Genomic DNA, 13,282 nt, shown 5'->3' on the forward strand with positions numbered 1-13,282 from the left:
ATCCGTACCACAGAATACTGTTTAGCAATAAAAAGGGACTACTGATACGTGTTAAATGGATTAACATTATGCATCAAAAACATGCTCCGTGAAAGAAGCCAAACCCGCAAGATGCCATGCCGTAGGATTCCACTGATACGAAATATCCAGAAAAGGTAAATTGTAGAGACAAAGCAGATCTGTGGTCACCTGGGCTGGGGTAGGAATAGGGAGCTCTTGGGAGGATAGAAACGGATGTGGTAGGAAATTGCACAGCTCCACAGACTAAATAAAAATCACTGAGTTTATATTTAAAATAGGTGACTTTTATGGGCACATAAATTATATCTTAATACAACTGATAAAAAATTAAACCTTTCTGCCAACTTCTACTTGTACCTCAATTGATTATATTGACCCAAGATGTTCCATTATATTTACTTTTCTAACAAAAAACCCACCTAAACCTGTTTTCCATACCCTGCAGTTTTTATATCCCTCCTGCTCACAAGTCTCCTTACTCTTTGTAGAAGCCATATCCTTGTTTGGATCCCAGGTACAGCCGGAACATCACAATTTATTGCTCATCTGCTCATTGCCACCATTTTCCACAGGTGCTTCATTTTTACGAACTATTTTCTTTTCCCCCTGATGACTGAAGACGTCACCAGTTGCCACGATTGTGCCGTCCTTTAGAGCCGTTGTGAGGAGTGAGTGTGAAGCGTTGCTCACCAGCTGTTCCCAAAATATGTAAATATCAACCCAGACCACCCTCTGACCTCTGGGGGTGCAAGTCCACAAAGACATATTTTATTTGAAAATACTGGATTTAATAGAAAATATCACATTGTAAACAAGTCCACTGATCCGTTAGCCTAAGACAGAACGACAGCACAATCACGTAGAAAAGCTCAAGACCAAACACTGGGACCAGACACAGCATTTGAAGAGAGAGAGGCCTGAGCCAGTCTCTGAAGGATCTTTCCCAGAAAGAGAGGAAGCAGCAGCTTCAAACAGGCACAGCAATAGGGAGGCGACAGCAGCATCCACTGCGCGAAGGCTTAAGAGTCAAAGGCAGAGCAGTAAACTCACTTTGTGAATAAGGGGGAAAGACAAAGGGGCAAAAGGGTTGTAGTTCCTGATGTTCTGGGAACGGCAGAGCGCGCCACAGGAACCTGAGCGGGTTGGAAGGGCAGGGTATTTTAAGTGGGGAAAGGCTATTATTAGGCAAGTTTAGAAGCATTTGGTATATTGTCTTGGCGCACTCAGGGAAGGAGAACGTGTCACTCGTGTTGTGACTAAACTTAGGCCCGACTGAGCTGTTGGCCTTGGCCTCCATCTCCTTAGCTGAACACACTGACATTGTGGCAGGATCTGTCGCCCCAGTGAGACCTTGGAACAAAAACATGGGGCTCTGGTGGGAAGAGGGTTTCCGCCTTCCTCCAGGTGCCAGAGGATCCCGGAGGGAGGGGAGTTTGATGTGGTTAGGCCCCTTGAGACTCTGAGTTTATCAGCAAAAGCCTTCTCTTTAGCCCTAGCCACCCAGATCCTCCTCCCCCAAGGAGTCCTCCGAGTTCATGGAAAGGCCAACTGTGAGAGCAGAAAAAAAAAACAACAATTAGGGAAAGAAAGTAAGGAATCATTTTCTTTCCATGGCACTTGTAACTGAACAGAAGGTTAAGAGTTTGTTCCTTAATCTGGAACAGTGACTCCCAAATGAGAGGCAGGCCTACTCAAGAGGGGCTTTCAAAGAGGTCTGGGCCAATATACAGAGGCCCCCACTACCCCCAATTGAGAATCAGTGTATGTAATGATAGAAATTCCTGACGGGAGTGTGTTATACATGAGAACAGTGCCAGAGGCAGAACAAAAGCTAAAAAACCCTGATCTGTGTAGGGCAGACATCAAAATTATGGAGTACATTTTTCAGAGACTTTTTTTCTGATTAAAGTAGTTACAGAACAAGTCCTTCTCCCTGTAGCTAAACTCTCATGACTAGGCTCCATGCTGCATAGCCAAGAACAATAAGTATACCCATTTATCTGGAGTAACCATTCTGGATTAAAGAAATACAATTCTGTCCTCATAAAGGCAATTTCCAGAATTGCTCTGCCTGTCCTAAAGAGGTACTCGATGCTAGGATGAGCACAGGCTAATCACCGTATGGCTTCTCAGAAGACTGGTTTTTCTCTGTTTCTTTCTCTTTGATGCTGTACAAGGGGTCCACCAACTTGTTATGAACAAGCATTAAACCTGTGAAAAATTAAAAACAAAGGTAGTTAATGCAAGTAGAGGCAGAGTTCCACGATTATGAACAATAACATCCAGGAGCTCTCAAATTTTGTCCTAGTACTGAAAATCATCATCTTTTCTCTGTGGCTCCAAATGACCAAAATACTAAGAGTAGGAAAAGAATTTATTGGGGCGCCTGGGTGGCTCAGTTGGTTAAGCGACTGCCTTCGGCTCAGGTCATGATCCTGGAGTCCCGGGATCGAGTCCCGCATCGGGCTCCCTGCTCGACAGGGAGTCTGCTTCTCCCTCTGACCCTCCCCCCTCATGCTCTCTCTCTCTGTCTCATTCTCTCTCTCAAATAAATAAACAAAATCTTTAAAAAAAATAAAAAAAAAAAGGAAAAGAATTTATTATTCCCAATGAATGCTAGAATCCACGGCCCTTTTGTAAATTCACTCTTTAGAGGTGTTGGCTATTGAAAGGTTAATCTTTTCACCAAAGAATAAATTCCTAATTTGCCTGCTTAGTAAATGAGGGTTTTCCCCTAAGTTTGCCCAAAGCAGCATGTCCTTATTTATTTATTTGTAAGATTTTATTTGACAGAGAGCCAGAGAGAGCACAAACAGGGGGAACGGAGCGTCAGAGGGAGAGGCAGGCTTCCTGCTGAGCAGGGAGCCCGATGCGGGGCTCGATCCCAGGACTCTGGGATCATGACCCGAGCTGAAGGCAGACACCTAACTGCCCAAGCCACCCAGGTGCCCCACATTGTGTCCTTCTTAAAGTAGAAGAGAAAAAGATCCTCATGAGAGTTCAGCACCCCACCTAGAGGGAAGGCTTGGATGAGTCCTGGAAAGATAAAAAAAAAAAACAACCCTGAGCTTCAATAGCCCTGCCAAGAGATCACCACATAGCCCTCAGACTATTTTTCATTTGTCTTGCCTCCGTAGAACAAACAGGCCTCCAGAAATAGACCCTTGCAGTCATGGGTGGAAGAGCAATGACTGTGTGTTCTGGGACCGTAAGGTTTGGTTTTTATTAACATCAGAGTTGTCTATGAAAATGGCCAGAGCCAGAACACGAGAACCGCTCCTCACACCCGGCATACCCCAAACTCCCCGCCCCCTCCCCTCACCTTTGAAATACTTGACGGTTTTCACTTTCAGCTCCAGGGTGGCGTCCTCGTCGCACACAAATACTGTGCGGGGATGCTGCTGGAAGGCGGATACGGTCCACATGTGGCTCACTCCCTCCTCAATGGCCTTGTACAGAGCAAATGCCTTGTGCGCACCTGTGATGAGGATCATCACCTGGGGATCAGAAAACAAGCCTGTGATGGAGAATGAGCAGTGGAACCCGGAGTCCAGAATCCTGAGTTCTGGTCCAGTCACCCCCACTGGCTGCAAGCACTGTTGTTTTCAGTAGACCATTTTAAGTTGTAAGCCTGCAGCACACCGTGCTCCCTGCTCCCTGCTCTCTACCTTACTGCCCAGAGAACCTGAGGCTGGGAGCATCACCATCCCCATGTTCTGTGATGAGGAAATGCGCTCCAGGGGATTAAGGAGCTTGCCCCAGGGCATTTCTGACCTGGAGTCCATGCTCTAGCCCACCCTGTGATGGTGCCTCCTGGTACCTTTGATGACCGCTACGAACACATACGCCAGACAAAGGCCCATGCCTCTAATCCCAGCAGTTGGGACAGAGTCCCAGGGGGTCCTAGGCTGGGTGAGTTTCCACAAGTGCAGTCTGAAGAAGAGGGGTTCCAATATGCACCATCTACAAGGGGCCATGGAAGTGATGGTCATGGTTGTGTGTGTGGCCGCTGAGGTTCCATCCCACAAGGGCAGCCCCTTAATCCGGTCACTCTCAATGCCAAGTATTAGACTGACTAATAGGACTTGGGGTGATGTTTTATGTTCAAACAAAACAAAGGCACAGACTCCCTCAACAGTTAAAATATCAAGAACATAAATGCCGGAAAGTGATTATAAAGGAACTCTGCTCTCTAGATTTCACTGTAATTCGATGTACCATGGAGTTGTGAACAGGATTTACTGTTTCTCTCTTAAAAGATGAGACGCCAGAGGCATAGTGAGAATGCAACTCTTTCTGTTCGGGACCCCAGAACTCCTGACTTCCAGACCCAGGTCCTTTCCCAGATTATAATACCCTCCCATGACAGGGAGAGCCCTCACACCCTAGTGCTTCCATGCTGTCCGGCCAAACACAGCAGGGTGACCCCCAGAGATACTGAGTCAAGGTCACCCAAGAGAAAGCTGGTGACCTCCTGCATTTCACAAAAGTTCTCCTGAAATAGGGAGCTTTTTTCCACTATGTAGATGTTTGTTTACAGATCTGGGCAAAGAAACTTGAAGCTACAATGTCGGTAACTGCTTCCCACTGAATATACCCCTGAAAGGAAGAGAAAATGCTTTTAAAATTCTAATGAAAGACAGTAAAGAAACTGGAACCACAAAAAATTAAAATGATACCCAACTTTCTAGGGAAAAACACACTCAACTGCGTTTAGATATCCTGGGGTAGCAGGGGGAGCTCCCTTCAAACAGTGACCTCCACCAATGGCAGGGAACCAGCAGTCCCTCTCAGCACCTGGGCAAATGCAAATTCCTATTCGGACGTGAGTAGTGTGGGGCTCCTCTGCCTCGAGAAGTTCCAAAGGGGTGCGTAAGCAGAGGCCGGGGACCCTGCAGCCTCCCGTGTAGCCAGTGTGGAAAGGGTACCGCTGAGAATAGACCAGTGGTTGCCTCCAAAGAGGAAGGAGGACCAGTGAGAGGATCAGCTGGGATTTTAGCCGTATTTAAATTTTTTTTTTAAATTTTATTTATTTATTTGAGAGAGAGAATGAGATAGAGCATGAGAGGGGGGAGGGTCAGAGAGAGAAGCAGACTCCCCGCTGAGCAGGGAGCCCGATGCGGGACTCGATCCCGGGACTCCAGGATCATGACCCGAGCCGAAGGCAGTCGCTTAACCGACTGAGCCACCCAGGCGCCCTAGCCGTATTTATAATGCCTTCATTTTTAGTAAGTGTTGTCGGTGGTACCTGTATAGTTAATGACAGAAAGACAAGTCCAACCCCCCAAGGAAGGCCTGGGGAGCCCATGTGCCCTTACCTCTCTAGCATCCATGAGAGTGCCCACACCCACCGTCAGGGCCATGGTGGGCACCTTGGTGAGATCACCATCGAAGAACCTAGCATTGGCCAGGATGGTGTCCATGGCCAGAGTCTTCACACGGGTCCTGGACACCAGACTGGAGCCCGGCTCATTGAAGGCAATGTGTCCATCAGGGCCGATGCCTGCCCGGGAGAAACAGCCAGGGCAGCCCTGTCAGTCCCAGGGATCCAAGATTTCAGGAACGGACAACCTATCCTTCCCCACCTGGGGTGTGTAAAATCCTTGAAATCACAGCTCTTTTCTCATTCACCCCGGGCAGGTGCACTTTAAGTGTAAGATCCTCCCCTCTCCCCACCTCCTAGCCATTTCTGTTTGAGGCACACACACGACCTGGTCACCTTGCGACCACCCTCAGAAAGCTAAGTAAGCAGTACTCCAAATAGCTTCTGCTTCCCTAGAGCATCGAAGGGTAACTTCTCCTGCCAGTAGTCAGGGGTCCTGCCGCTGGGATAGTCACAGCAAATAAAAAAACGGACTGGACGTGGGTTGCAAAGTTTATAAAATCTTTGAACATGAGTCCTCTTAGCCTCTTCCTCCTACCTTGAAGTAAAGAAGAGTTAAGTCTAGAGCAGTAAAAGCTTAACACTCCTGTGGGTGGCTCCAGAGATGGCAAAAGATGGAAACGTAAGGGAGCAGCCCAGGGTAGGGACAGAGCACAAACGGAGAAGGGGACACCCTGGGTTCCTGCTTTCTTGCCACTGCCCCGGCTGACCTGGGGCAAGTCACAAAACTTCTCTGGGGTTCATATGGCTATCTATATAGTGTGCAGGGGCTGAGTGCAGAATCTTCTCGAACCATAGGAGTCTTTGATTTTAACTGTTTAGGTAAGTCCCGTGGACTGATCCATATAAAACCTCAGGACTAGGGAACAGAATCTTCGAGTCCAAATCCAAACATCTCACTTGACCAACAAGGCACAGGAGCGCAGAGAGAGGAGATGTCCAAGATCTCACGGTCACTGAGCAGCACAGCCAGGGTGGGGAGTGAGGGCTCCTATCTATGTCTTCCCTGCCTCCTCAGGGGAATAAATGGTTCCTGCTATTACCAGTGCAGTGAGGAAGCTGTTGGGAGGCAGGCACGCGTCCTGTCCCCCCTCCATGTGTTCTCAGCACCCTGGGCCTGCCCCGGACACGTGCCGCAGTGTCAGGCTCACCTCCGACGAACAGCTCAATCCCCCCTGCGGCTTTGATCTTCGCTTCAAAGGCGTCACACTCAGCCTGCAGGTCAGGCGCATTCCCATCCAGAATGTGGGTGTTTTCTGGGAGGATGTCAATGTGCTTGAAGAAGTTGTTCCACATGAAGGAGTGGTAACTCTCCGGGTGGTCTCGAGGAAGGCCTGTGGGACCATGGCGACACTCAGTCATGCCCAGGCTGAGCCAGAGCCCTCCTCCCAAGGCGGATGCCAGGATGCCCTCAGACCTCCACAGATGGGGAACGCCCATCAGGGGGCCTTGGGCACCAGGCCGCGATCAGCCACGACTGGCTGGGGTGGTATCCCCGTGTCCACCCACCACCACCACCTGTGACGGCAGGACTGGCCCAGAGTGACTGCACCCCGGAGCCTGAGAAATCCCCCCATTCTCATCTCCTTTTCACGAGGGAGTAATTATAGGCGGGAGGCCAGGGTCACTCTGGGCTTCTGGTGGAGGCCTACAACCTGCGGGTAGGGCTTGGCCCATCCGGGACAGGAAGCAAGCATACCCCTTGCCCGTGCCTCCCACCCCACCATTCACCCCCAGTTATACCCCTCTCAGCCTGAACCCCAGCTTGAACACCAGCCGGTTGGAGAGAATTCTCTCAGGGCTTCCGCAAAATGATTTTTAGCCAAGAAGAAAAAGTTTCAAGTGGATGTGTAACTAAACATGAAGAATGTTTAACGTCAGCCTTAAAAAGGAATGAAATTCTGACACATACCACAACATGGACTAACCTTGAGGACATTTTGTTGAGTGAAATAAGCCAGTCACAGAAAGACAAATAACTCTCTGATTCCACTTAAATGAAGTATCTAGAGTAGTGAAATTCACAGAAGCAGTAAAACAATGATTGCTAGGGGTTGGGAGAGCGGGCAATGGGTAGTTGGTGTTGAATGAGTAGAGAGTTTCAGTTTTGCGAGATGAAAAGAGCTCTGGAGATTGGTTACACAACACTGTGAATATCCTTAACGCTGCTAAACTCTACATATAAAAACGGTTGGATGGTAAATCTTATGTCTATTTTACCACAACTGAAAACAAGAATGTTTGAAGTGTAGCCTTACAAAATGATGGTGGGGGTGGGGGTAGGCGGGGGTGACAGAAGACCAAGGTACAGCTTTTCAGCACTGGAAGGGACACCAGTCTCTGCTCCTCTCCCAGTGTGCCTGGCAGAAAGGCGAGCTGGAGGATGAGCACTGGAGGGAGAGACCAGACACAGACACAGAGGGATGAGCCCATCTGCAATTACTGGTTACAGAAAGAAATGGCATGGAGTTGGGGAGGAGGCAGAGGAGAAGGAGATACTCTAACATTTAAAATGGCTGCTCTGTGTAAGAGGCTTCCATATCTGTTCGATCACTTAATGCTTACAACCTGAGGTCAGCTTTCAGAGCACCGTTTTACAGCTGAGTACACCAAGGCCTGGGAGAGAAAGCTTTCGCTAATGGAGCTTTATCACCAAACCTCACTGGTTCCCAGAGACATCCCTATTCCCCTCCCGGGCTATGCCTGAACGGGGAGGAGCAGGACTCTCCTGGAATCAGGCAAGACCTGGAAAGAGACAGACTCACCCACATACTCATCCATGTTGAAGGTCTTCACGTATCTGAAGGACAGGTCTCCATTCTTGCAGTACTCAATGAGCTTCTTGTAGCAGCCAATTGGGGTGCTCCCTGTGAGAGAGGCCACAGCCATGAACACCCTTCAGCTCCTAGCTCCTGAGGACACCCAGGGATGAGGGCTGCTCAACAGGGAGAACCAGGGAGAACAGATCTGAAGCCCTCCCCCGGTGCCCCAGTCCTAACCGCCATCCCGTCGGTGCTTCCGAAGGCTACGTCCCCACCAGAGCGTGAGCTCCAGGAGGCCAGGGCTGCGTCTGTCTTGTCCGCCGCCGAATCCCAGTGGTCAGCACGCCACTGACCGGCACGACCGGAATCAGTAACCGAGTAAACATCACACCTAACGTCCTGACGTGTTCGGTGAGCAACTAGTATGTCCCCCACATGATGGGGACACAGAGAAGGCCCAGACACGCAGCCGCTCGGAACGAGCTCACTGGCTGGGACTGGGACAGGAAGCAGCGATGTCAGCTGTGACCAGCCCAAGTCTGTGGGCTCAGGAAGACTTCCCCGAGGAGCAGCAAACTCCTGCGAATTGAGTCTCATTAAAAAGTCAAGGTCAGGGACGCCTGGGTGGCTCAGTCGTTAAGCGTCTGCCTTCGGCTCAGGTCATGATCTCAGGGTCCTGGGATCGAGTCCCACATCAGGCTCCCTGCTCAGTGGGGAGCCTGCTTCTCCCTCTCCCTCTGCTTGTGCTCTCTCTGTCAAATAAATAAAATCTTTAAAAAAAAAAAAAAGTCAAGGTCATAGAGCACATGAAAAAGGCAGGAGGACCTCTGTAGATTAAAGAACTAAATATGCGTGAAGTCTGGATACTGGATTATTGGGGGGGAAAAACTATAAAAGGTAAATGTGGACAATGAGGAAAAAAACGTTACTAGTGTCTGCGTAACAGACGGTATTATGGAATGATTTTTTTAATAGGTATGATAACAGTATCGTAGTTAGTCAGGTAAGAGAACGTCTGTACTCTGAGGAGACAGATGCCAAAAGATATAGAGGTCAATCATCAGGAGGTTTGGGACTTACTTTCAAGTGGCTCATAAAAAAAAAAAAACGTGTGTGTGTGTTTGTGTGTAGACAGAGAACACGAGCCAGAAGAGATGAAGGGTAAATGTGGCAAATATTAACAATGGGCGAGCCTAGGAGAATGGTACTGTACTAGTCTTTCAGCTTTTGTGAATATTTGAAATTTTTTAAAATAAGAGGATGGAAAGAAAAAAGCCCCACCCAAATCAGATCGCTCTTTTCACAACCTACTAATGCCTTCTTATTTCACTGAGTCATAACCAGTCCTAACAAAGGCTCCCTGTAACTCGGCCCCGGGTTCCCACCCTCACCCGTACTCATCCCGCTCCTCACCTGCTCCTCCTTAGGTTGCTGCACAACTCTCACCTCTTTTGGCCTCTACTCAGATGTCGCCTTCTCAGAGGAACCTTCCCTGCCACCCCATCCGACACCGCGGGCCCCCTCCCCTGCCTAGACATTCCCTATCCCCCCTTCCCTGCCTCATTTTTCTCCTTCGCTCATCACCACCTAACATACTCTATTTTGTCAAGTAACTTGCTTATTGTCTGTCTCTCCTACTACCATTTAAACTTCAGGAGGCAGGAGTTTATGTCTTTTTTGTTTGTCGTCGTATCCCCAGCACCTAGAAGAGCTCGGCATATGGTGGGCATTCACTAAATACCTGCTGAATCAAAGTTCCCCCCCGACCCATCACTAGTCTGTCTCTGTGCCAGGGCCTCAGCCGTGCCTGAGCCCCACAGCTTCCCTGGCCTTCCCCTGAGCTTCGTCATGTCATGTCCCCTTTCCAGACTTCGAGCTTTCCCTTCAATTCTGTGAGCTCCCCGTTATCTAGCCAATACAATCCTTTTCTGCGTAACTTAGCCAGAGCTGGTTTCTTTGGTTTCCACCCAGAACCCCCGACTGGCATTTCACCTAACAGAAGGCATGTTCCAAGGAACCCAAATGGAAATGCTGTGCTCGTTCAGGTATGGCAGTCAGGAGGGGGCCAGGTCTTGGAGGGCCCTGAAGGCCACACTGAGGAGCTGGGACCTGATCGTGCAGGTGATGGGGCATCAGGGAGGGATGTCAGCAGAAGCAGAGACTCTGACCTAGAGAAGCTCCACGGTTAGCAAACAGGATGTTAGTGCAGCCCCTCCAGGGCCCGAGACGTTGGTGGTTTTGCAGATACGTGCAGCTATGCTCCCACAAACGTCTAGTGCAGAGGCCCGCAAACTTCAGCCCACAGGCCAAATCTGGCCTGCGGCCTGTGTTTATACAGCTCATCAGTTAAGAATAGTTTTTACACTTTTTATGTTTATAAATATCAAGAGTATGACTTTGTGACATGCGAGAATTATACGAGTTCAGACCTGAGCGTCCACCAAGCTCTATCAGTAGACGGCCAGGCGCATTCATTTATGTGTGTCCGCAGCAGACTTTGAGCTACATGGACAGTTAAGTAGTTGCGACAGAGGCCCTATGGCCAGGGAAGTGTAAAATATTAACTATGTGACCATTTACAGAAAAAGTTTGAAGGCCCCTGCTCTAGTGGATGGGACACTGGGGCAAATCCACCCAAACTCGGAGAGAAAGAATCAGGACCATATGCCTTGAGGAGCTGGGGTCAAAATAGATATCCTCCCATAAAGGCAATAAGCTGATTTTTCTAGAAGGAACTGAGGCTTTTTTTCAAGTAGGTCCTGTGTCTAATTAAACCTTACAGAAAATGCCTTGAGTAGACTATCAATTCTGCCAAGGATGGTACTCAGCTAGTAGCACTCGAGAGATGCACAGAAGTTAATTCATTACATAAAATGTATGCCTGAAGGCATTAGGACTTAATTCTGTTACGGACTCCGAGACCCCGAGACAGCCTGTTGTGGTCAGGGCTGACTTAGAAGGGAGCTGAAAAATCAAGTTCTTCCTGCCTAACCGAGATCCCTTCTACTCCAGAACTCTTCAGGAGCAGGCAGGACCTAAACCAAACCATAGTGGCAGCTGGGTCCTCTTGTTTTGCGTTTCCAGGAAGCAGGGCTGTTCACTCATAGCACCAGCACCCCAGACCCCTCCTTGTAAGTCCCCTGGCTTAGTGAGCCCAGGTACCTGGCCCCTTAAAAATCCTAATGCTCACTTACTCCCCCACAATCCATGGCACCCTCTCCGTCCCCCAACGCACCAGTGGGAAGTCCCAAGGTGAAGTACTTGTCTGGCCCCGGGTTAAACTGGATGATGCGATTCCTGATGTACTTGGCTGCCCACTCGCTGGCCTGAGAATAATGGTCCAGGATGATGAGCTTCATCTTGTCCTGTAGGGGGCAGGTGACAAAAGGAATCAGTGGTAAGGGACAGGGAGAAAGGGATGCAGGTGGCTGGGGAGAGGGGAGAAGCCCTTCTCACCCAGCAACAACCTCTCACCAGGTGTCCGAGCAAGGAAGAGGAAGACCCCAACTTTCGGTTCACAGAGGAATTAATAGGCTGGGCCAAGTGCCTCCACCACCCACCAGGAGGCGCTGCTGTGAGACAGACCGGGGTTCTACTCTCAGTTCCTCCATTTACCAACCACAGGACCTTGGTCAAAGGACTCAAGTTCTCCCAGCCTGTTTCTTCTTACGTGAAAATGGGGACCTACCCGACAAATTTCACGATGGTGAATATTAAATGAGGGCATGTAAACCACACACTATTCAATATGCTGGCTGTTATCTTGTAGCTCGACCCAGCCCCCTTTCCCCACTTCTCTGCCCCCACGCGCTGGATAGTCTGTACCCACGGCCTCTTCCTCAATAGAGGGGTCATGGGATCATATGGGCCACTATAGCAGGTGAGAGCCATGGAGTTTGCCTGGAGACGTGTGTTCCCCTGTAGAGGGGTGCTCCCGTCGGCCTTGCTTTGTGGACCCTCAGTTTCCCCCAAAGCACAAGGGGTCAATGTAATCGCCCCGCACTGCGATCACTCAGGGTGGGAGGCGGGGATGGCGGTCCCGGCCGGCCGAAGGATACAGGAGTGTTTGCCCGACGCCGATCGCGATCCCATCGCCCCTCCGGCCCTGCACCGGGAAGGGGGGTCCCGGCAGCTCGCTGGGCTCCCGGCTCCTGGGGAACCCGAGGCTGGGGCAGTGCCTGGACCCCCGCCCACGCCCACCCGCGAGGAGGGTCCCCGCCAGCCCCGCGCCCCACTTACTCGGACACCTCCCGCGGCGCCTGCAGCAACTGCGCCGGCGGCCCCGCCCCGCGCGGGTCACGTGGCCCCGGGTCACGCGGAGCCGCTCTCCGCCCGAGGGGCTGACTCTGCGGGGCCCACTGCGGGGCCCTGGCCGCCCGCGGACTCTGGCCTGCCTGGGGCTAGGTCCCCTCTCCTCTCGGCTCCGGGAGCAGCTGTGGGAGGCGAGGCTTGGAGGCCGGTTTTGTGCGGCCCGGAGACTTGGGGGCTCCAGGTGGCCCCGAGGAATGCAGTGCCCAGGCCCGAGGCGGGGGGGAGGGGGGGCGGCTGGGGCCAGGTTTTTAGGGCTGGGGGGAGGGGGGGGGGGGGGAGGAAGAGCAAAATCGCTTCCTTAGAGCCTCAGGGATTGGGCCTGACTCTGTCTTCCATTTAACTTTTTCAGGTGTCATTTTTTTTTTTACGTAGATATTACAGCTTTTTTGCTTTAAATATAATTAGATTTTTCTTTCTTTTTTTAATCTTAATCTTCACAGCAGTCTATATTAGAGAAAGAGGGAGGTCCCTGGTCTCCCCAGCTCCCCACCCCAAGATAACATTGCTGAGAGTTTAGGCTACATTTCCAAAATCTTTTTCCGTGAATATATTTTCCATTTTACAGAAATGGGAACACACCACACATGATGTCCACAGGGAGCTAGGTGGCCGTATTCCACAGGTGCCATGATTGGGCTCACCCCTGCCCTGGGGCCCAGCTGCAGCTCCAGCCCAGCTCGATAGAGGTGGTGTTGGGCTGGTGAGGCCCTGATGAGATGGGGCTGTGGGGCTAATACCTCTACAATTCTAAGGACTTGTTCTTTGGCCTCAGTGTTGGTTTAGTTGTTAAAACAACAACAACAAC

The 13,282-nt window shown here is 50.3% G+C and overlaps 1 protein-coding gene across 1 annotated transcript; it reads right to left on the minus strand.

The window, feature by feature from the left end:
* Window positions 1-603: 603 nt before the first annotated feature.
* Window positions 604-12,418, minus strand: GNPDA1 (glucosamine-6-phosphate deaminase 1). The gene is made up of 7 exons (XM_021701747.2): window positions 12,406-12,418; window positions 11,402-11,531; window positions 8,170-8,271; window positions 6,556-6,738; window positions 5,340-5,524; window positions 3,344-3,518; window positions 604-2,232 (listed from the first exon to the last, which is right to left on the minus strand). Exons 2-7 carry the CDS (start codon window positions 11,523-11,525, stop codon window positions 2,132-2,134), a joined length of 870 nt encoding a protein of 289 aa, XP_021557422.1. The 5' UTR covers window positions 11,526-11,531; window positions 12,406-12,418; the 3' UTR covers window positions 604-2,131.
* Between the last annotated feature and the right edge of the window lie 864 nt (window positions 12,419-13,282).

The sequence above is a fragment of the Neomonachus schauinslandi genome, chromosome 7 (assembly GCF_002201575.2).
Source record: "Neomonachus schauinslandi chromosome 7, ASM220157v2, whole genome shotgun sequence".
Taxonomy (NCBI): Eukaryota; Metazoa; Chordata; class Mammalia; order Carnivora; family Phocidae; genus Neomonachus; species Neomonachus schauinslandi.